At 47.1% G+C, this 24914-nt stretch overlaps 1 protein-coding gene across 3 annotated transcripts in view; it reads right to left on the reverse strand.

The window, feature by feature from the left end:
- Positions 1-24914, reverse strand: part of ARID1A (AT-rich interaction domain 1A) — a 61047-nt gene that overhangs the window by 29310 nt on the left and 6823 nt on the right. For all 3 annotated transcript variants that reach the window (XM_083810516.1, XM_083810515.1, XM_083810514.1), the window contains 3 exons: positions 7582-7794; positions 6424-6885; positions 5116-5229 (listed from right to left, as the gene is read on the reverse strand). In XM_083810516.1, the coding sequence (XP_083666642.1) occupies positions 5116-5229; positions 6424-6885; positions 7582-7794 (789 nt within the window). The remainder of the gene's footprint in view (positions 1-5115; positions 5230-6423; positions 6886-7581; positions 7795-24914) is intronic.

The raw sequence follows: 24914 nt of genomic DNA on the forward strand, positions 1-24914 counted from the left end.
AGGCTAGCAGCAAAATTAAAATTAATTAAAAAACAAGCATGGCCTTCTTAAAAAACCACACAAAACTGATTGCCAAAATCGCACACACCAAGAAAAGCTTAGACAAAGAAGCCCTGGTCAGGATAAAAAAATGTTTTCAACTCCCTGTATACCATAACTTGGGATAGAAACCTTCCCATCAGCATAAACTGGAAGGCACCAATCTCTCCAGTACCAGTGTTTCAGGTACTGCACTCCTTGGGGCAAGCCTCCGGGTGCTGATGTGTTCATCCGCACACCCACTGCGATGCCCAGTCACCAGAGCTTGCAACTCCCCTGCTTCGAAATGCATACGCCACTAATCCCTCTCTCAAGGCAAGTAATAAGACAAGCTCAGAAGGCCAAATACAAACCAAACATAAGCAGGAAGTCCCGTATGGGGGGAAGGGAGCGACTGAAGTGACCAAGAGATTCAACTATGAAAGTTTCTTTTCCCTTCCCCCAAAAAGAGATTGCCAAAATGAAAAATATTGAGCTCAAAGAATTTTTAAGAAAACATTCATTTCCTGGGCTGCAGCTCCGTCCCCATCCACAGCAGCTTTGAGACAGTTTTTCGCTGTGTGTCAGGCTGTTCCATTGATTATTTCCAGGTCAGAGGATGCAGCTGACAGAGCTCAACTTTATTCCACTTCAAGTACCTGCAGAGTGCAAACTGAAACGACCACCTTGTAAAACTGGCAAATCCAAACAGTGCTTTCCTGACACCCTGCAGTATGTCCAAATTCAGAAACTACTTGGCTTATGAGGAAGAAGTAATCAAACAAAAAATACCCCACGGCACTGGGGATGTTCACAAGAGTCACTTCTCTACCAGCAAGAGCTCAGCAGCTTCGTTTCTCTCCCTTCCCATAGTCTAATTTTGCTAAGTCCATAATGCAAAAAGTCCAAGACCAGAACGCACGTTCAAAAGTTACAACAGATCAGGAATTTGTTTGCAGTTGGTTATGTTCCTTCCTGCCATTGATAAGGTGCTTTTCAGACCTGAAGTTGGTGATGAACCAAACTGAAATGCAGCTAAATGAGAAATACAGTTTGCCAGCAGTGCAAAATATTGAGATTAAAATGATTTCCCACTCCACATTGAGATGAAAATCAGTTGCCCAGAAAAGGAATGGGGTTCCTCCCTCAAGCTACACAGTAAACTGACCAAAGCCGACTAAAGACATTCTGTGACTGGAATTCTGAAACTTCTGTACAAGCTGCCCCAGTTTGCTTCATTATGCATTTGCTGCAACAAAAATTCAAATGCAACCTTGCTATTTCAGCGCCTCCAAAACCCTGCCAGTATCTGCCCTCCTGGTTCAGCCAGAAGTCCCACCCCAAGCAGAACCCTTCCCATCAAAGCACTGCTGATACCAGTGTGCCTCACACAAGTTTTGGTTTCTACAGATAGAAAAACTTCACTAAAGAAATCGCAGAAAGTCCAATGAAAAGCACATACAGCCAGTATATACTGGTAGCAAATCAGTTTTGCTCTATACATGGCTTTTAGGGCCAATCTGTTAAAGGTCCTAACACCACAGTTATCAACTTCTGTGGTTAGGAAGGTGCTGACAGCATGGCAAGCACTGTCTCTATGCTCTACTCCGCATCCACTTCAAAGACACCAGGAACCCGTACTCGACTCCTTCAAGGCAGAGACCAAGGCAACGTAACACTCTGCTCCACGTTGCACAAGGAGATACGAAATTCCTTCCAACAATCCCAAAACTCCAGAGGTTTCTGCAGCAGAACTGACTTCAATCCAAACCCAAGTGGATGTCCTAGCACCTTGTTTGCTTCCCCTGTACCTGTTACCAGAGCATCTTCCAAGCCTAAGCAGAAGGTAATTAATAGCTAGAAATATTTGACTTCTACAGACTCCGTACCCAAGCCTCCAAAGGTAGAAACACTGAATAAACTGGATATGACTTGCCAAGAAGAATTCTTTGCTGAAGAGATGAGACTAGGGAATCTCCTGGGAGAGTAAGATTTATGCTATGGATTACTATTCCTCTATTACACCCAGACACAAAAGACTACACTTCACTTCTCCCATACACAATTGGAATCTAAGTTTAGTTTAGCTGCAATCCTGACAAGAGATTCCCTAGGGAAGCAGCAAATTCTTCAGAGAAATTCTTCATCCAGCCTGCTACAGGAAAAGAATACCAGCCAGGACACTCGTGTGGATGCATTACTCTTTAAAAGACATCAGCGCATTCACACGGGCAGCAGCATTCTCCCCCAGTGCAGCAGGCACAATCTTCAGAAAGGGAACAACAAACCAAGGAATACTTTAGCTAGAACAGCCTAGTAACACCAGCAGAAATAGAAGACCAGACATTTTGCTACTTACAGATGTTCAGACAAAGCACTAGAGCAATCAGTAATTTGACTCTTCTGCTGTTAAAAGTCTTAATACAGGAACACAGTCAGAAAAAAGTTTAGTTAGGGACACAAAAATCACTGCCAGGAGGACACCTTGAAGACCTCCACCCAGAATGATCAACGTTACATTTCTCAGGCAGATCCTAACAAACCAGCAAGATCTGACAGGAGTTGAGCAACTTGACCACGTTGCCAACCCAACACTTAACATCTCTAGGAGACCACCACTTCCTGAAACGGTGACAGTGACAGCCAAAGATATATTCCCACTTTTACTGCTTGAAGTTCCAGCATTAATACGATGCACAGTATTAAACGTGTGAAGGCTAAAGACTCGTAAAGGCGCTGGGTACATAAATTTAACACTTCGTAAATAAGTACCTAAAAGCAACAACCTCCTTCTCCTCCTGGAGCTGATCTATGTTTAATTAAAGATGATGCATCGTACGATTTGCCCAGATTCCAGGATACCCAGTGAGCTATTCCACAGTGCCCACGGAGGCTTAGAAGAGGACTCAGAACCCCACAAAAAATTAAAAACCCACAAACTAACTGCGCTTCCGTAAGTCATATATAATAGCAAAACAGGGATCTAGGAATCCCCTTGACTAGTATAAAACTTTCTAAAACAGACAGAGTGAGCAATATAAGGAAGATAAAAGAAATTGATAACACCCTTCCAGTGCAGCTTTTCTGCTTCTAAGCTTCCCCAGGCCAAGGTTCGTGCAACACACTGATCACTGGAACAAAGAATTGACTTCCATACACCTCAGAGGTCCTCTTTACACCACTCCACAACATCACTGTCTGATGCATTCTCACTTTACAAACGGGTGCTGATCTTGCCCTACAGTACCCTAATTAGAGGGGCAAAGAATTATGAAGCACGCGTAAGAATAGAGGTGAGTTGTTCTTCTTGCAGGGAGTTTGGGGTGTTTGCTCGTTGTGGTTTGGTTTTTTTTTTGGCTTACCAAGGAAGAAAAGGCCTGAAAGCATACCAGGGTTAGGTGAGCTAAACACTGCTTGTTTTCTTAAACGATAATTATTTGGTGATAGTCAGAAAAATAAGATGACTATGAAGTCTGTTTAAAACAGAAAATAAGCTTTACAGCTAGCAGATTATAAAAGCCAGACCAAATTTTTGTGCCCTGGATTTCTTTTCAGAAAACCTCTGAATATCTGATTAGAAATTAGTGGATACGTTATCATTTAAAACTTTTAAACTGGATAAAATTCCCTCTTTTCTAAGTTTTCCCTCACTCTTACGGCAGAGATGCGTATCTTTTCTTAAATTGCTTGGGAAAAAGGAAAGCTTGAAAGGGGCCAAACGCATTAAACCACAAGGTATAAAAAATTCCCACTGGTGCTGAGAAGGAGCCACTTCTGCTAAGCAGAGCAACTAATTCCTATAATCTGAGTCAGAGGGCGCTGATTGGTAGGATTCATGAAGGCTCTATCAACAATGCTACTAAACAGGACTTCCCACCGTTCAGCGCTAGAGCAATTTCTTCAATTACTTCAGCGGCTTCACTTTTCCTACATTCTTCACCAGAAGATGGGTCACATGGAAGAACTTGTGGAGAGGCAGAGTGGAAAGAAACATGCTATTTAAAAGGATTTTTCCCCAGGCCTCAGAACAAATTAAATCTTTGTAATCGAGGTCCAAAAAAAAAAAAAAAAAAGGAAAAAAGAAACAACCCACAACTACTCCCATTAGGTGGTCAGAACTAGAATCGCTTTGTATTTTGGGTGACAATTTGTACCCACAATCCAAAGGAATTATTTCAAGGGGCTCACAACAAAGCTGTTCTCATTGCTGAGAGCAAAAATAACTTTGCTGTATACACAGCTCACTTTCCTCTGACCAATCCAACTGCAGCTTAGAAAACAGACTTAGCCAGCGGCTAAATAAAAAAAATAAAATAAAAAACTCACTCACTTCCTACTGGTTAAAAGTGAAAGTAACCAGCAAAAATCAGAATTCAGCAGCTCAATACTGTTCTTCCAAGTCAGAGGCACAGAGAGACTTAAAACTTCTAACCTTTCTCCATTTTCTTCATGAAGTTTTAACCCAAAATTAAACTATTCTGGTCCAAAACTTACTGGAAAACTAGGCACTGATCTTATACACAACTGTTCACTGCACCTTCAGCAAGCAGATTCAGGATGCAAAAGAAAATATAACTTCATCTATCAGGGAAGTCTCTCTGACTGAACTTCCTCACTCCAGGTATTAATAAACTTGTCTTTTCCACCAACTGTTCAGTCAGGATGGACCAAAGAGGCTTAAATCAGCAGTATGAGGATCCAATAACACAGAAAGGGAACAGCTCTCCCAGCCCCTAACCACCTATCCAACAGCGGGAACAACGGAGTAAAATAAAAGTTTAAACACCTTTGCCTGAAGGTCAGAACTTACTCTAACAGTAGCCAGGTATTTCAGACGCTATGAACAGAAAACTCAAGAAATCTTTTAGCTAGAACTTACAGACCAGAGTACCTAGGGTTAAACTTTACTCTCAGATCCATTACTTTTGTAAATTACATTTAATCTCCAGTGGGAAGCCAGAAGCTAATGACTTGGTAAAAAGCACAGGCAGCCTCCATCATTCCCCTTTCCATGTGGAATACTACCAGTGCTAATTTATCCTGCTGTGCTTCTGATTGCCCTCACCCCATTCACTCCTCCAACAGCTCACCACTCACCGGCAGGCTAGAAGGTCTGGACTGAAGATTCAAGTTCATGTCTTCTTGCCCTTTACTGGAAGCCATTGAGGGAGCAGATGACGCCTGGGACCCAAATGATTCTTGAGATAACTCCTGAAACATCAAGACACACCAAATAAAAACACAGATGTGAATAAAATAAAGGCTCTGCTGGAATCACTCTGATGTATTCTCACACTGTGGAAGAATTATGTACCCTCGGTGACATTTGCCCAAAACTGGAAATAGGGCAGTAAGGAGTTCAAGCCAGCACGCCTACCGCTCCACAGGAGGATAAACGTTGCTGGACTACCATAGTGACTGTTGGAAGTTGAAGTCCAAACCATGACAAAACAATAATTATCCAGCTTTTCCTTATTACAGACAGATCCTGAAGAACAGAGACTGTCCTGGGAGGCTGCCCACTTGGCTTCTCAATCTTCTAACATCTTACAACAGCTCTAAGTACTTTATTACACAAATACGGCAAGTCAATTAAAATCTTCAACTCTTCATACGCTACCTTCAACGCACTGAAATGTTTGCTGAAAGGTCCCAGCTAGCTTTTCACACGACTATTAAAATAATATTAAACCTTGCTGAAAATAAACACACTGGGAAAAAAAAAAAAGATTGCTTCGTGATCTTTATCTTCAATTCCACGTGCTTCACCTTTTATTCCTCCTCCCTAAAGCCAAGTTTTACATTTAAGAGCAAACTCTCCCATCTATGCGTCACTCCGCAAAACGTCTTTTATTGGCTCAATTTCCACTTGTGCTGCCATCTGCAAATGTCTGTGAACAAAACTCCACCCAAGCAGCAAGGAACCAAGGAGCTTTCCCATGCTCACTTCCTCTGTGTGATCAATACACCTCCTGAAGTCTTGGACTGAGATAGAAAAGCACCAGGAAACAGGGTTTTTTTTGTAGACTCAGAAGCGCCCTGCTATTGTGCTAACCCAAGTAGCTCTGTAGACCACCTGGAGATCTTCCAGAGACCACAGTGTGAAAACCATGCCAGTACGAAATCCTTTGGACCAGTATTGCCAATCAGCAATTTACAGCAGCATTTACTCAGAACTAGTCTTCAAAACGGCAGTGTTACCGCGGCTCAGCCTGTTACCACCATAACATCTCTGTAAGATACAGATCTAGACACAACAGAGAAGGCAGCACATCTATTATCGCAATCATTCCAGCCAGCTTGCTGACGCGTAGCTCAACCGACTTTAACGCACAAAGAAAACGATTCGCCCGAGTTTCGTAAAAAAACCACTCGCAGAAGGAACCAAAGCACGAGCCAGCCTACCTGAGGAGGGGGGAAGCGTTGCTGGGAATACGCAGACTGCTGCTGCTGCGGCTGCGACTGAGGGTATGAAGATGACTGCTGAGAAAGAGCCGAGGAAGCTGTCTGCTGAGTTTGTTGCTGCTGCTGGTAGGGCGACTGTGACTGCTGCTGGGAGTAGGGAGGCTGACTCTGTTGATGCTGCTGGGCTGTGGACTGCTGCTGAGGATATGGAGTTGGGGACTGCTGATGGGGCGGCTGGGACTGCTGCTGAGAATATGCAGGCTGCGATGTCTGAAGTTGTGGAGGTTGAGACTGAGGCTGTTGCTGCTGCTGATAAGAAGGCTGAGAGTGAGGGGTCTGGGATGGAGGCTGCTGAGAATATGGAGGCTGCTGCTGCTGGGGATGAGGGCTTTGCTGGTTGTAATATGGAGTCTGGCTTTGCTGCCCATACGCACTGGGACCCTGCTGTCCATAAGGCGGAATCTGCAGAAGAAGAGGGTAGAATCATATCGGTTAAGAAGCAATTTTAAGCACACACACAAATTAAGATCGTACTCAAGAAGCAACAATTTAGAGCGCTATGCAGAGCAGTTAACTGGGAAGGTATTGGAAATGCCACTACCTATGTAAGAAAGCCTCCCAGACAATATCAAAAGTCACTTGTGTACAACACTATCGGTTAGTAATAAATTACACACCATAACTAAATTTTTAGGGATTTGACCACACTTCAATGACAGTAACGTTAAAAGGAAAGAAGGCTTGCTCCAGAAAAAAAAGACAGCCTTTTAAATCCTGCCAACAGTCCAGCAGGAGCCACTTGGTTTACTTAGTGAGCCACAACTGACCTGGAAGTCATTTCCACTGTAAGGAACAGCTTTGTCATTAACAGAATACAGTGGTGTGAGTACCTTAGTCCCTGTCTTATTTATTTTTTCCTTGGTTCTGATTCACTGCTCTGCTGCTACCTCTTGTTTCAGTAAGGCTTTCACAGACCCTCATACATGGATCACACCTGGATTCAGGTGTGGTGCAACATATAGCCTAAAGAAACGTCATTTTACCTAAGCAACTGATTCCAACCTGGTTGAAGGTGGTCCCTTCGTTAGGCACGGTACTTTGCTGCTCTTCTGCCTGCCCCTGCTGCAAACAGAGACTAGAGAAGCTTGGGTGCTCTACCTGCTGTGCATACGAGATGCTGCTCATTGTACTTTGCGTCCTGCTTTGCATTCCCATGGGATATCTCTGGGGAGTCTGCGGCCCATACGGCTGTCCGGGATAGCCATGTCCTTGCTGTGGCCCCGCCTGAGGTCCCTGCTGTTGTGTGTATGGGTTGTTTCCTCCGTATGGCTGAGGCCTCATCTTCCCCATCTGATCCATTGGGCTTGAAGGCTGCAAAGCAAGTTGCGACACATGAAGTACATCCGGCTGCATACAGGAATTGTTCCCAACCTCCAAAGAACCCCCAGAAGAAAACTTCAACAGGTTGGTGCGGAGAAGCAGAAGGCAGCCTGCTCCTTCTCAGGTGCTACAACCCACGGTTACATTCTGAAGCACAGCACGGTTCCTGCTGCCCTTTCAAACCCACAGACATTTCACAAAGAACAAACCCAACGAGAAGTCATTTTATGCTGACAGATCTCCTATGGCCAGAGGACAGAAAAAAGGTGGGAAGGATCACTGAGATGAATTATCAGTGCGAGTGGCTTTTCCCCATGGCAGGCAGTAGTTTAATGTCCAGATATTCCACAACAAGGTAAATTTACGCTGAAAATTTAAATATTCACAAGAAATGCTTCTTCTTTCGCATTTAACAAGGTCTCCCAAAACACTACAGGCTGTTAATTTACACTCACGCATTTCAATTATTCCACGTTGATGTAGTAATACTGAGCAGCGCTACCGATGTTCAGTGTTCAAGACTGAAGTTCTGCGTTTTGATTTTTAGCAAGAGCTTTGTGTCTGCTGCCTTTCGTATAATGCAGGTTTCAAAATCAAATTTCTTTAGATGCATGAAAAAACACTGGTCAGCCTTGGAAGTCAAGGCCCTGAATTTTAGAGCAGACATCATGAGACGAGCAAGTAAACGCAACTTTGCTAGGACTTCCTCATCTGCACCACCTCTGCCTGAAGCCAAGGCATAAGAACAGTCAATCAAATTTCCTGAAAATACTACAAACCTCGAAAACACAGCCCTTCTACCTAGGCAGTTGCGTTACCACACTAAAGCGAGGTCTGCCTTCAGCCTGATTTGGCGTAGCGACCTCTAAATGAATCCCAGCCGCAGTCTTTAACCTCCATCACTTGGGCTGAATAAGCACTGCTCCCTGATCTCCCGATGACCTAACTAATACCAATTAGACGTTTTCCACCACATCACCATGACAATGGGCTCTCTATTACACCATTCCTTCCTGTAACTAGCCCTAGGGTGGTATTTGTACGGATCCACCCTCTCTCGCTAAGATCAGGTGCTTGAGGAGTGGCACTACAGGCCCGCACAAGCAAATATCGCACAAAGCCAGCTCCTGCTGGAAAGCTGAAAGAATCCCAGGCACCAGCACAGTATTTCGGTTATGTTTGCAGAATCTGCCCTCCTAGGAAAAAGTTCGTGCAGTATGCTACACTTCAGAAAATCCTACCTCAACAGCCAGCACAGCTTGAAGTCCCAACACGCAGACCCTGAAAACATTTGTTTGACCAGCTGTCTGCTACTTCGTGCCTGCCAGGCAAGCCGCACAGCACCATGCCCACGCCAAAAAGAAGGGAGCAGGGGCACAACGGGGAGTTAATGGCGCTCTTGTGGGCCACGGGAGGGAGTTTCACGGGGAGGGTAGGCGAAGCACCCCACTTTCGGCAAGGCGGTGCGACCCGCTCAGCCAAAAGCGGGCTCCCCGAGAGCAATTTGCACCAACGTGGCACAAATCGGTGAAGAACGAGATCCAAGCCCCCTCCTCCCCTCCCGTTCAGACCCAAACACCCCTCCAAACACGATGTTTGCCATCCTACAGAAGTTGCTCACAGACTACCATGTACGCTGAGCCAATATATGATTCTCTCCATCAAGACATTTTTACAGAGAAACATGCCCTGCTACGGTCCTTTGTGCTCATTTTTTTCCCCGTTTTAGTCCATACTAAAACAGCCCTGGAGAAGTTCATGGTTTATGCCGAGGTTACTGCAGATGCTACTGCCGAGGAGCACGGATTGAGGCTGCAGTGCCCTGGAAGAAGCCCGGAGGAGCGCTGCATCGCTCCCGGGAGGCCGTACCCCCCACACAGGGGTTCTGCAAGCTCTGAAGAGGAGCTTCCATTCACAGGGACAGAAAGGAAAGAAAAAAAAAAAAGGTAAAAAGGCCTCGGAGTGCTTCAGTCTGAATCCTCAGAGCTACGCTGACTACCTCCTGAATGGGAGCATCCATGTGGAGCTTTAATACACCCTAACGGATGCAAATTGCGTTTACATCTTCCAAGCAATTGTCCCTAATGCTTCCCGAGCTTGCCTTGTGGGTACCACCTCAGATTACTGACATCTTTTCCCTCCCCACACTATCTTCTTTGGTATGTTAAAACAGTACCACCAGGACAGCTTCCTTGCCCCTAGCCTTTGGTAAGTCGATGCTCTTTCATCCTACCCCCAAAAAACACAGGCTGTGCCTTTCTTCTGCTACCTGCTCAAGGGCAACTTTTGGTTCCTGAACATTTCATCATCTTTTCCATTTGTTACTTGTTTCCCCCTAGTAGTTACCTCATCTTCACAGCCCGCTAGCAAAAGCGGCTTCTCAAATACATTCTTGTTCATTTTCTTTTCTTTTCTAAGTATGCACACACCACACGCTGCCTCCTCTGCACAGATTTTCTTGTCTGTGGTCACCCACAAAGCTAACCAGATCTTCAGGAAGGACAGAAACAAGGTGAAGATCCACTTTTCCATGACTTTTACAGGAAGCACGATGACCGTTAAAAAATTTCAAGAAACATTTGGAACGGTTTATAGAGCCATTAAAAAAAAAAAAAAAAGAAAGAAAAGAAAAAAGCAACCCAAAACACAAAACCCAAACATATTTCCAGGATGTGACCAAGTCGTCACCCTGATGGCTCAGCGTGGGAGGACTCGACGTGCTTCCAAACTGCGTGGCTTTGAACTGCCACTCTCCCACGAGGCCCTAGCACCCAGAGATGCTAAAAACAAACACGAAGAGCATCACTCCCCATCGCAGCCTTGTAAGTAAAATTCTATAAGCAGAAGAAAAGTAAATGGCAGTTGATTTCCTCCAACAAAGGAACAATAGTTCATACACGCACCCGACCTGTTGCAAACAACAGGCTAACTTGTGTTCCCTGGGGCTGCCGTGTACATCTCAAACGCTGCAACACCTCGTTCCTTCCTCCCAAATCTCCCAAAAAAGACAGACACCTACTCCACTGACAGGGCTCCAACTCCTCTCCTCCTAGCAGCGTTGCTCTGTCTTCGAGAGCATACCATCAGAAAGCCTACTTGACTCTGCTCTCTCAATCCTTGTAGGTAAATTTCACCACACGTGCCTCCCAGAAAAGAGCAGTCCAGGCTGAAATACAGCGAAGCGCCGATCGATCCAAGAGCTGGAGCGAGGAGCGGAGGTGCAGCACGGCTCCTCCGCGCGCCGCTGTCAGGAGGGATGGCAAAGCCGAGAGGAAGCGATGGCTGCTCACTTGCAAAAGCACTTGAGGGTAAGTAAGGAAATACCACGCTCCGACTGCAAAAGGCTGGAGAGTCTTCTCTGGACTGATACATGGGAAATCCTTTCAATAGGAAACCACAGGAGTAGATTACTGTGATTACACTTCAAAAGCAAAGGCCCTGCCACAGAGAGACATAATTGAGAGAAAGTGTCGCTCCTTGATCACTGAAGTCCAGACCCCCTGCTTACACCTCCTTGCATTCATAGGAATTGCTTCTATTCTCCCTTCAATCTCGGTATCTCTGCTGTTTTCTAACACTGTTAAGGACCAAAACTTGGCAAAACACCGCCCTGTCACCAGTCAGGCTTTAAAAAGTAAAGTTGTTTGGTACGGCGTTGAATGAAAGCAACCGAAAGCCAGCGCTCCAGAGAAACTGCTGAGTTCTCAAGGAAATTTAAGACATTTCTAGCCTAAGAGCTTGTAACAGCAAGCCCAAAGCAAGCTTAAATGGCCGAGTTCAAAAGCTCTCCAGATCAGTATGTGCAATGTAAAGCACGTCAGACCCCCACCACGAAGCAGCACCGTGAGAAGCAGCTAAAAACCAGCGGCAGAGCCTCCTGGCTGGGCGAGCAGGGCAAAAAGCTTTACAACAAACACCAGCCCCGAGCGGAGAAGCGAAACGACTGACAGCCAGCACTCCTGCTTCTCCGCCGCACGAGCAGACAGGTACAGCTTTCTAAAAAAGTAAATAACAAAATAAAGAAAAGAAGCGCTAAGTGGACAGGAAGATTTCACAAATAATTCTTACATTTTGTCCCGCAGAAGAAGCGTTTGGCCTCTCCAAAAAGCAGTTTGCTGAAACTGGAGGGGACTTGTTTAATGGCCCCAGCAGGAAAATGAGTAAAGAAAAGAGGCAAATCCCACTTCGGAAGCAAGAGCCAAACCCTCCACAGCCGTACAGAAAAGTCTAATTCTGACCTTCCCCATCACCTTATTACATATTTGTACTTTATTAGGCCAGGGGAAGAAAAGGGAGGAGAGCTCTTTACTGAGCTCTCCAGTTTCAAGTCAGCGTCATTCGGCTATTGGCAAACAGAGGTATTGGCCACAACTGGTTTCCTCAGCTGCCCCCAAAAAACTAAAAATAAAAAGGCAAAAAAAAAAAAAAAAAAAATCAAAAAAGCACTAAGCTCTCACCTTGGATCCAAAAATCTTTTCCGGAGCAGATTTGTTGTCCGTTTTTTGCGATAAAAAACAATAAAAAGCATTCCTGGCTGTTTAACCGAGAGAAGCCCTAATTGATTCCCACAGTAATTAACCTGCATTTTACCTCGGAGAGTGGTAGTTAAGGAAGTCGGCACTGCTATTTATAACTCATCTCAAATTGAGGGCAGACTGCCTAAAATCTAACACATCCCAGCTGTACTCCTGTTTGAACTGGGGCCAAGGGAATTTTTTAAAGCAATCTTGGCACTGAATGAATGACACCAACAGTATGAGCGCGCGTGTGGTTGTGTTGTGGTGACGTAGCAGCGGAGGTGGATGGAGGGGGGGGGGCGATCGCTGTAATCCCTCTCCCGAGCGCTCTCGCCACGCGCGCGGGCCCCGGCCCCGGCTGCACGGCGCGCCGGAGACGCCCACCGAGAGCCAAACACAGGAAACCCGTCTTTTCCTGTGGAACGCCTTGAAGTGAGAAGCACATGGCTAATCTGCATAAAAGCAAAGCCACGCCACCCCTGCCAGGAAGGTTAGTGCTCGTAATCTCTGGCCACGGAGCTGGCTGCCTGCGAGGACTTGGACCCGCGCCTGATAACCCAGAAAGAGCCGAGAACAGATGGGCAAGGACCCCGGCAGAAACAGCGCGGCGCACGTGACTCGCCACATGGCCCCGCGAGCACAAACTATTGTTTGGCTGCTGAGCGCCGGTACAAAGAGCCCGCCGGGTCCTGCCAATTCAGCACGAGGCCGCAGCTGCTCCCGGGCCACCCCCGGGCCGCTCGGGGGGACAGGGACCGCCGGATCCCGAGGGCCGAGCTGAGAAGGTGCTGAGCAGCGCCGACACCGGTTAACGCCGTCCTGCGAGCACAAGGAATGAGCTGGTCACCTCCCCGAGGCCGAATCCGGATGGGACCTTACGGAAATGAAGAGGTCTTGGAAGAAGAGCGCGCTCTTTCCTCGTGTTTCCAACCTCTCGTTGCCCAAAGACGAGGGCAAGCAGTCACCGCAGGCAGCGAAGTTACAAAGCGGATTCCCACGTCAGCTATAAAAACGGTGTGAGCGATGGACACTGCTGGGAAAGGGGGATCGTTTTCCGTACGAATCAGTCAATTGGTATCACATCCATATTGGATTTAAACCAAGCAAGAGAATAAAACCACCTGTGCTCCTCAAACCGTTCTGTGACACGTCTATCAAAATCAATCAGCTATACAAGCCCGTAGAAAACTGTAGAAAAAGTTGAAAAGCAGCAACAGAGCATTAGCCTAACTGACTGCTAACACCTACGGCAGCTCAGGGAAGAGACCTGGGTCCAGATTCAGCAGCTGTGCCAAGGAAGGCCAGAGAACCTCCACCTGAGAGTCCCTGGCCATCGGTGAATCGCTCGGGAAAAACTTCTGAGCTGCTGAGAGGACTCATCAACTGACCATTATTTACAAAAAGAGACCCAAATCAAAAGGAAGAGGCCGCACCAAACTTTGCCATTTCCAGTACGTTCCACATCCTGCGAGCTGCCCAGGGCTCCAGTTGCCGTAAAACACCAACACCGGTAAGGCCACGGAGGTCCCAGCTCCAGCACCCTCAGCACGCACCCAGGGACGAGGGATTTAACCTCCCGCTGCTGAGCCCTCCCCGTAAACTAAACCTCTGCCATACTTTAAAGTTCAACAGGTACAATTAGAGTTACATTACCTGCAGCATCGAGACAAACACAGCTTTTGGCACACTCACCAGCGTTAAGCTGTGTCAGGTGTGACGGTACCGGCACAGAAAGCACGGGTGCCTGCGAACAAGCGTGGAACCCATCTCCACACGGCAGTGGGGTGGGCAGAGGCAACAGAGCCAAGGGAGGGACATCCAACGGGCAACACGAGATGCTTCACAAACCCTTCCAGCCACAGTTCACTCTCCTGCCCTAGGTTTGCACTTCACTCGCTTCTGTGCCTACCTGTAGCCTCTGAAACTCCGTGCAAAAGTGATTCAAATCCCTCCGTACCAGCCCAGAGTTCAGGCCGAGGCAGGAGCACCAACTACCAAGAGGCCTCGTTTGCGAGCAAACACGGCTCATCTTCCAGCGAGGAACACTTTCAGCTGATCTATTTAAGGTCTAAGTGGCTGCGCTAAGGTCAATACCCCAGCCCCAACTCGCTACCCTTTATAGCTTCCTGAGGGGCCGGCGCGCTGCGTCACGCTTCATTGCCTCTCTCCCTGTGGTGCCCTGTTTTTAAAGAGAGATGGAAGAGGCCGAGGTGAAATTAAACATTAAGATAACAAGAAAAACCCTCCTGTAGTAGCTGAAGATGTCCCCAAAAGACAAAAAGACCTAGAAAACCCCACGGCGAACACTAAACTAACATGGATCGCATGTCCCATCAGCATAGTTAAAACGAGCATACTTTACTCAGAAAAGTCACAGAAATGCTTACTTCTTGTAGTTTTCCCCTCCCTTTTTAAAACTTGAGAACTTCACCAGCCTCCTTCAGTCCCTCAGTGTCACCAGGGAAGCGCACAGCCCACGCCGGTACCGCTCAGCACCCAGCAGTTATCCTCCTCACCCATCACTTTGGGGAATGAGCGGCCCATGGGAGACCAAAGCCAGCACCCCTGAAGGGCACAAGTAGGCTCCTGCAAGCACCAGGCTGGAAACAGCACTGAAAGGCCCCGTGTCACCCCCACGGCGACAGTCAGCTCTGCTTCGAGGTCCCTGTGCCTTGTCCTCCCCACAGCACCCTACACCTCGTGGGCAATGCCATGGGGCACGTGCCAGAGACACCAAAACCCGACTTCTGGAACACAGCACGGGACTGGTTTCAGGGTTACAAACACTCATCCCCCTTGGAAACTTGAGATAAAGCCATTCTTATGTGAGCTACAGAAAAATAAATCACCACCGCCCCCCAAATCCAAGAATCTAACTTAGATTCGAGCACATTAACCGAGGGGCAGAAAGCTCACCTTGTTATCAACGTCCGATGCAAATTCCCTGATCGGTTGCTAAAATAACGGACCTCTGCTCAATAGTTTCAGTTCTACGAGTAGAGGGAGCCTGGTTTTCTTCTGATTTTTTCCAGTAGGTCAGAGTTCGACCAAATACTTTCTATTCCTCTAATCTGCTAACACACAGACCTCAGAATAAGCTATAGAAATCAGCATTACACCCAAAAGGAAAACGTTTTGTAAACAACCTCCCTCACCTGCTTCTAACCAAGTTATTTGGAGCTCCTGTAGATTTAAAGCCAGCCCTGCTAAACGTTGCTCCTTTCTTTGCCTATAGATTTATTACACTCGTTCCTTTGGGGAGATTTTCTGTAAATCCATTATACTAAGTCTTACCAGTGGAAACAAAGATGAATAAGTTTTCTCCAAACAGCTATACTGCGAACTGTATCTTCCTGGCTAAACATAATTCAGTAATTACCCTATTAACATTTCTCAGCAAGAGGCCAGTCCACACATCTCGGAGGACTTTCCTAAGCACCACTTTTACTAATACTCTTCAAATTGATTAAAACTGACCGGAGTTTTGCTTGCAGGATCTATTATTACAGAACGCTTTACTCCTGAAAGAAGCAAGTCAGAAGATCCGGCCGGGAAGTGAAATGAGAGCCCCACATCAAACCCTCATCAGAAATAACCCAACAGGAGCACAGCGTTCATGCCCAAGTACAAGAGGGAATCTGAGTTTATTCTTTTTCTTCTTTTTCTTGGAAAGACAGAAGGAAGGTGCTAAGCGTGCCCCCGCTTTAAACAAAGTGCATTTGTTGATCTCATCTTTCCCTCCTAGACTGACTTTAAGCCCTCCTTAACAAATTCAACAAATCCAGCTTATCGAGGCTCTGGATTTCAGTTTCTTTCTTCAGCCCGTCACTCTCTGACACACGGCCACACAGCTTATCACACCACATTATTTAGGTATCTCTTAGGACCCTCGATGCAATATTTCAGCTGCTATCGTATCGGAAGATGACATACAGCTGGTTTTCTGCAATCTTCAGGATCTACTCAAAGGCAGATGCATGCTCACGTTAACAAGACATTTTTCTAGACTCCTGTAGAGCCGTGGTACAAAGGGACCTGAAGAAGATTTACACTACAAACACGGAGGTGGGCTGAACAGGGAGAGGGGGAAACTCTGCTTTGTTTTTATGCAAAGTTACCACTCGTATAGATGCTGTCAGTATGTAGTATCCTTTTGCCAGCACGACACCACTGACGGCTTGAACATCCACAGTGTATAAAGTAACACGAGGGCTGCACAGGAGCTCTGAACCGCAGGGAAAAGACGACCCGAAGTCGGCATGGTGTCCCCTTCGCTGTCCCGGCTCATCCTCGCGCTCCGCAGCAGCCAAACGGCAGCGACGCGTTGTCTGCATCCGATGAGTCGGCCGGGCAATCGGCTCCTTCTGCTCTCATCTCAACTCCTTTATCAGGCACTGAAGTGGAAGCAGGAGCTGACAGCTACCTCCGTCGTTATTTGAACGTGGCAGGGGAATCTGACAAACACTATTTGCCGAATTAAGTGCAGTCTAAATTAACAAAGAATTGGGATCCTTTTGCAACAGCTGGGGACCGGGGAAGTTTTCAGACATTTCACAGGTAGTTGGAGTCAGATTACCCCGTTTGCTATTTAGAGGGTCAGTGTAACTTCTAACACCTCCAGTTTTATTTTCATGCCTAAGTATAAACGGAAATTATTTCCTTCTATCCACAGAATTCGGTAACTGGCTGTCCCCTCGCTCCCAAACTCCAACTCGTTTTAGAAGCACGCTATTTATCCAACTCAGCCCACGATTTCCAAAGTGTCACTGCTGACTCCTCCCAAAATCTTCACCTCAGCTCTACGGGAGACGACCCCAAGAAACATGTGATAGTTGTAACGAGGTGGTGTTCCTTTTAGGATGGAAAGAAACTTCCTTCCTGAATATTAAATCAGGCTTTAAGTTTAGCCACCCTCCTACGTCCGCTCTAATGAACTGGAAGCAAGTCAACAAAAAGACGGTTAAGTGTCTTATTACAGCGTTTTCGTTCCAGGCCTACTTACACACCAGAAGGAGCGAGCAAGCTCTTGTCGTACCACCGAAACAGGACAAGGCCAAGAGCAAGCCATGAAAAAAGCAAGAGAAGGAAGGGCAGGGATGGAAGAGCAAAGTTACGCCAAGCATCGCCCCGACTTAAGGGATCTGATTTCAATCCCGAAGAGCGCAGCTGCTCCAGTTCACCAGCAAGACGCAAAATCTTTGCCCTAAACACCAGTGAAAACCTGAAAGGCTCCAGAAGTTCAGCAAATCCATTCGGACAACTGAGACCTGTGGCAAACCCCAGTCATGCAGCTAATTCTCCGTAGCGCCTGTTTCCGTTCAAACGGGCAGTGCTGCTCTCAGAGACAGATGTCTTTTGGTACTCAACTCCACAGACATTTGTTTTCCACAACTTGAGCCCTGAAGGAAGACCCAGTGCAAAAGAGCTCGCTACAGTTTATTTTCCGGAACGAAGTTAAATTTACCAACTCATTAAAAGCCCTTTGCACACAGAAATCCGAGGGGGCCCAGTGCACGTTTAAGAGTATGACTAGGCACCTCTAGCACATCTCCTAGTTCTAAAGACACCTTCTTTTCATACGAAGACAAAACTTAAACAAGCTCTAAAAAATGAAACAGAAAGACATCACGTGAACCCTTCTGGAGGGGAATTCAGTTGGTTTCACACAGGCAGAAAGCACCCTTCATCAAGAGGAGGGGTAGCAGGCTAGAAAAGGAGCCCGTTACCAGCTTCTCCCGTTCCAAAGCAACAAAACAGGAAAGCTGCACGCTGTCCAGACAGAAGTTATGGGTGAGCTGTCTGGAGACGGACCTTCATACACCATTTAGGGAGGGAAGGAGGACACAGCTAAATTGCAGAACTAGAGATCCAGTCTCTGACTGTACTACCTTACGCAGCTTTCATCATTTTAAGCTATGCCTTAGTTCTCCATACATAAAATGGGAATAAATGTGGCACTGCAGGTTTCTACCCACTCGTGTCTGTCTGAAAGCTCCATCTGTATTTGAATATTTCAACATTTTGCAAATCTGTTTCATTCTCCTGCCCCCCTCCCCCCCCCAGTAAAGGGTGGCTGAACAGACTCACCGGACAAGCAAATTCCCATGGCCACCTACCACACGGGGTTGGTAAGGGCAAACCCAAGAGTTCAGGGCTCTGAAACGCCCCAGGTGTCCAACGATCTGAATTCCCCTACCGCACACAGCACCAAGACGGAGCAGGACGCAGCCACACTCACGGTAAAAGCGAGGTGCAGCTGTCGGAGGCTACCTCATCTCAGCATGCAGAGCTCTATCTTGTCCAGAGCAGCTGCTTGCCTTAATAAGAGCTGCATGTCGGGGCCTGTAGTTTCTCCAAGCCACGTTTCAGGATCACCCAGGCTCTCCCTTGCTTCTGCAGAATAACTGCATTTGTTTAAAAGCGCGTATAATGCGACATAAAAGAACGCCAGAATAATCCAAGTAATCTGAGCTTCGGAGCTCATTGATGGAAGGGACAATCTCAGGTTAAGTTAACCCATGACCAGAAAGGAAAACGCAGTGCTCCACCAGCCATCCTCACCTCCAAAACTGAGGGTTCAAGCTCTCAGCTCAGCCACGGACATCGCTGCTGCTCCGAGACGGGCCAGCCCCTGGTCCCAGCGCTGGTGCAACCATCTGCTCATACCTCCAAGAGCATCTCCAGGCACCGCAGCCACGGGCGAGCAGCTGGTACTTGCAGCACACCTCATACTGCGCTAGCATTAGCCCCAGCATCATCTCGTTAGGAGCTACCTGGCACCCCTTAAGCTCTGTCCGTCCCTCCCAACCTCACCCCAGTATTTTATAGGAGGGATCTGACACGGTGCAGGGTAGCAAGGCTCTGCTTTGCTAATAGGAAGAAGAAAAAGTTACTTCCCTTCTTATTACAGCAGCTGACAAATTTGGATGCTATTTTTGTGGGCTTTATTGAGCCTTCTCTTATTTTAGCCTTAAAATTCAGCCTTCAAGACTCCACTTTGGTTCCACGGAACCAAAAATATTTAAAATTGCAGTAATGACAAGTTACCATCTGCATTCACCAAGGATGCACTCGGTAACTTCGTAGCAAACAACAACCAATCTCCAGTATTTATACCCAAATGATCTATTTGCATCCCGAAAGCAGAGCTGCTGTCATGCCTATGTTGGTGAGAGGAGAGGAGGCTGGGGGAGATGAAAAGACTACGTAGGCAAGAAACGCGGAGCTGCAGCCAAGTCAGCTCCCAGACAGCAGCGAAGACACTGCGAGAGCCCTCGGCGAGCCGGCACTGTCGCGATTCAGGTACCTTACACTTGGCAAGCCCGGCACGAATCCCAGCCCTGCAGTAGCACAAGGTCATTGTTATTTAAAAAAATAAAATTAAAAAAAAAGTCCAACAGCCCTATGTAGCTGATCACAGTGGTTGGGAGGCCTGGGTCTACCACCCTACGCTCGCTTCTGTCCTTGGGCTTCTACGCCCAGAAAAATCCAGCTTCTTTTAAAGCCAAACGAGCACCGTGGGGAGTTGCTGAGCGAGTTAGAAAGCATGCTGGCAGCTGGGGAGAAGATACCAAAATTCAGAGCTGTGCCAATGCCATGGGGGGAGGAGGAACAGCCAACGTTGCACAGTCTTCCCTGGTTTCAGGAACAGGTATAACAAGAAACTGCAAGACAACTCATATGAGAAAAGGAAGAGGAGGCATGACTGTACCTTGACAGCAGTGACAACGCCGAGCAGTTTATGGCCATGTGCAGAGCGATCAGATTTAAAGCTCCCATTAATACGCGCTCACCATCCACTGCAGGCATCGCTGGTACTTTGACACGATGCACTTCCAATACTCCGCGCTCATCATTAAAGCCAGTAAATCTACACCCTGAAGCTCGGCAGCAAATTATATCACGATCTCCTGATACAATATGCCTAATGAGTTATTCTCCTGAGCGCCCGGACCACAGATTTAGTGCCTTGCTCCGGAGAAGAGAAGGGAGGCGAGGGTTAAGGGCTGAACACAGTTGAAAGCCGATGAGGAACACTAGATTGCTCTGGGATATCTCACAGAACACTAATCACTTCATCTGATTTTAATTCCTGACACCAAATCAGCATATAGCTTTTCATAGGAAATCTTGTCCTAGATTGCGAAGTAATCAATCACAATTAACGTGGAAGCAAGCTTTTGCAACGCTGCCATGCCTCGTGAACCAAACAGGAAGGCCGACGGAAGCATCTCGGAAATATTTTTAAAGTAGAGGCTGGGGGGACAATCCAGGAGAGCTCGCCAGCTACTTTGTACATCCACCAGTGGGTACTGGGAGACAAGCATCAGCCAGGCATTTTGCCTCTCCTCCCTCCCAAGCATTACCCAAATGAGTGCTTTTCAGACCATTTCTGTTAGGAACCCAGATCACCAAATCCAGGTTCAGCACACTCGCTACCTGAAGTCGTTCCCCCCCCCCTTAAACACACCCCGTGCCAGGAGAGCCAAATTCTGCCCGGAGGCAACCAGAACTGACATTTCCAGTGAGATGATTTTTCATAAAGCCAACGATGAAAACTGTTCCGGGTGGAAGCCCATGCCCAGAAATTAAGTGTGATCCGGCAGTTACAGTGTGGGGGAAAGGAAAGCCCCTCTGAGAGGCAGAGAACTGCACTTCCCAGTCTCAGTGGCATATCACGATGAACTGGAAACTAAGAGATGCTTAAATGCTCCCTACCACAATACCATACGATTATCCCCACACGATTAAAAAAAAAAAAAAGCCCAACTCTGTTAAAACGCAGCGGTTGTCCTGGATCCTTTTCAGGGACTCCAAAGCGCTGCGATTACAAGCCCCCTACACAACAGCAACCAAATGAGTTTGTTTAAAAAAAAATTTTTTTGAAGAAAAGCCCCACACACAGCTCCCCCAGCCCCAAGGGCAGGACTCCAGCGCTCCTTACACCGCGTGCAGCTAAAGCACAACCAAAAGGCCGTTTCGGGAACACGTGACAGCGCTCAGTGAACTGGCCTTGAATGCGAAGCCTTTTCCGGGGTGAGCAATGCCAGCTACAAAGTCAGATCCTTAACTCAGAGAGAAAAAAAAAAATCAAGCTGCAACCAATTCCAGCGCTTCTACCATTTCATTGTATCTTCTGCATAGAGGTAAAAGCTTTTCTTCAAACCATTTCACAAGAAGTATGTTTGAGGAAAGACCACCTCTAGTCTAGCACCAGTTTAATTATTTACATACAGTTAATGAATACCAGATTCTCCTCCTAAACTTGTACAGGGTGCATAGTCCTGCAGTCATTTGGACTTTAAATCCATCATCAGACTGTTAAGAAGAATGAAACTCAAAACAAGACTACAGAAGAATCCCATCCAGAAAAGTACAGAGCGAGCCTGCTGGGCTCTGGGACCCTGGAAGAGGTTCAGGTGGTAAAAGCAGGACAGTCCAATCCCTTCGGCGCAGTCCCAGCGAGCACAGTGATCTGGAAATAAAGGGAGACATTTTGCAATTTAACTAGCAAGCTTTTCCTCAAGGAACTGGGGGACGGGGGGAAAAGTCACACGTTTGTAAGCTGGTTATCATACAACTTTCGCCTCCGATCCCAATACCTAAACAGACTAGAACAAGCAGAGATACTCAGTTAAGATGACTTGAGGTAGATTGTTTTTCTGATGTCCAATGCTAAGGATAACAAAGCACCGAAACAGACTGAGGAACCTGCATCGCCTTCATCGCCGTCTGCCCTGTGCTTAGGTAGCGCTGATCCTGCCCTGGAGCAGGAGAACAAGCCAGATGACCTTCTGAATCCTGATCCAGCCCTCTGCTCAGTGAGAAAACCATCGTCACCCACAAAGGCAACGAAGGCAACGAACTGACAGCGAAACGCGCAGGCACCACAGACCGCTCCGCACATTCCTCACCGAAAAACATCAAAACCGGTGCCCCGAACCCGAAACAGAATGGCCGTTTTCAGCAGGTACCCGGCCTCTTCCGCTTCTCAGACCGCATCCACGCTGCTGCAACCACCGCTCCGACACGGGCAGCGCTGAGCCCAAACCCCACGGCCGGCAATCTGGGCGGCGTTACGCACCGGGCCGAGCGCATCCCGAATCTCAGCCCCCGCTGGGGCACAGCGGGTCTCCCACCGCGACGTCTGGAGGTGTAGCTGCAGCTGTGGCCCGAGCTCAGGTTTTAAAGCATTCCTGCTCAGTTATTCACAGGCAGGCTGCCAGAGCAGCGCTGACATCAGAAGGGAAACGGTGATTTTCAGGGCTTCTCTTAGTCAAACCTGAATGAAATCTCACAAGTGAGTGCATGCGGGGGGGGGGGAAGTACTTGTTTAACCCAGTAATTCTCCCCAGGGGAAATTCCAGAGTCCTCCAAACTTCAAGAATCTCTCTTTGAGAAGAGTCACAGAATCTCTCAGGACGGAAAGTCACGGCTACCTTAGGCCGTGGTCTGACATCAGCGGCTGGCTGCTGCCACCGAAACACTCTCTCCTCCCAGTCACATGCCAGAAAAAAAAAGAATGTGAAAGTGTTGCTCGGTCCCCTCTGGTTTGTCACAGGGCCAAAAACACCCGTGCTGACACAAAACTCGGGGCCAGCCCACAGCAGAACGAGCAGCAGAGGTCTGCTCCGCACAGAGGGGACACTGCCTGCGTCGGGGCCTCCAGCAGCTTCTCCAAAAACCACTCCCCGTGTCTAAAACGCAGCTTCTTGGGATAGTTCAGGCATATTATTAATTATCCAAGAGCAACAGGAAGTTACTCAAGCTTAAAAAAAAAAGGAAAAAAGGGAAAAAAAACATTAGTAGCAATTTAATACGTCCTTGAAAGAGTTTCAATTGCTATAGGTAACTTAAAGAAAGGGTGACATGCTGGTTATCGCATGAAATGCCAATAACGGTAATGGAGCGGTAGCTTTTCAGGGTTATTTACACAAACTGATTTTTCATGGAAATTTCACAGGAATTAGCGTGCACACTCTCCACCACATCACTCCCCCATAAAGAAATTTCTTTACCATGAGTGTTTACAGAACAAAACGAACCCTTTCTTGACTTGCTCCTACCCACTTGTCCCTTTTTTCACCCTCAAAATAAGAAGAAAGAAGATTAGAAATTAGATTCTAGCTACAGCTATCATTTTACCCTGAACATACAAAACATTGTTTGCTGTGAAATTCGGAAGTAGCTTTTATTGAGTTTACCTGTCATTATGCAGTATCCTTTACATTTCACTACAGAAAGCTCAGGCCTACATTGTGTAAATACTTACTGAGCTGTGACTGCAACTCAGAAATGCTCCAGGAAGAACGCCACGGCAAACACGGTAATGCTCTTCTTGACGTACTCCAAAAAAACTCAAAAACGCTCAAGTTGCATGACTGAACTGCTGAGTTATACGCTGAGTGCAGGTGCACAGAGGAGTAAGAACCAGGAACCCCTCCCTCATCCATATGTTAATACGTATTATCACATCTTATTAACACACTACAGGAACTGGTAAAATATGCACATGAGCTCAGCCCTGAGAGAGGCAGCTCCTCCTGTTCCAGCCCTGCTTCTTTCACTCTACGAGCCTCTGCGGACAGGCTTAGGTGCTGCTTCCCTAAGCTCAGAACTCCATTAAAAGGGTCTTAAGGATGCATTCAGCTCAAGCCATGCACTGGGGGAGGAACGACGGTCTCACGCTTACAGCACAGGATGAGCCTCACAAGACCCAGATTCCATCCTCAGCCCTGTCCCAGCCTCCGTGCCTCACCTTGGCAACTTCCCCCATCAACGTCTCGGCTGCTTCCACTGAAAAACAGTCACTGTAAGAACGCGAGACCTTACGTTCCTCCTCTACATACCAGGGCAAAACAAATGACTGCCTGAAGCCTACGGTTTCCACGGAATTTCAGCCTCAAGAAGAGTAAGCGTACGCTCAACCCCGCAGAGATGACATTTAACTTATGATTGGAATTTTACTGGAATCGGTTTATAAATACAGCACGGTCTTCCTGAGCCTGCAGAAAACACGCGCGGCCTCTCGTTAGGTGACCAACTTCTCCGCTTTTCCAGCCACTAAAACGAAAAACAGAAAGTCATCATCAGCCTCCCTCATGTCACCCAGGAACAGGTGGACGGCAGGGACCCAGACGGAACGCGTCAGTTTTGGTCCAGTGTGCCAAAGAAAACTTGTTTTTTTTTCTTCCAATCCCACCTGTCACTCACTTCAGGCCGGAGGTTTATCGCTTTGGCTAACAGACATCCAGTATAGTTTTACCAGTGCACGTGCGTAACCTCCTAATAAGTTAAGGGCTGAACTTCTGCAAATCAGCTCATGGCAGAAAAAAAAAAAAAAACTTTTGCAGGATTTCTCCCCTATAACCCTTCATTTTTCCTACCAGGAAGAAAGGGAAGATACTATTTTGCACCCTTATTGCTGCTTTATGGACCCTTCCAGAAAAGGAAGCAAGTGGCCCTAACAGCAACTTTAACACCGACCAGCTTATCTTTTTCATTCTCCCCCTGCACTTACGCCTGCCTGCCTTCAGTTTCTTGCTTTGCTGCTGCCCAAGAGTTTCAAACATTCTTGGCAGGAATTGGGCAGCG

Source organism: Anser anser, assembly GCF_964211835.1.
Source record: "Anser anser genome assembly, chromosome: 24".
In the NCBI taxonomy this organism is placed as follows: Eukaryota; Metazoa; Chordata; class Aves; order Anseriformes; family Anatidae; genus Anser; species Anser anser.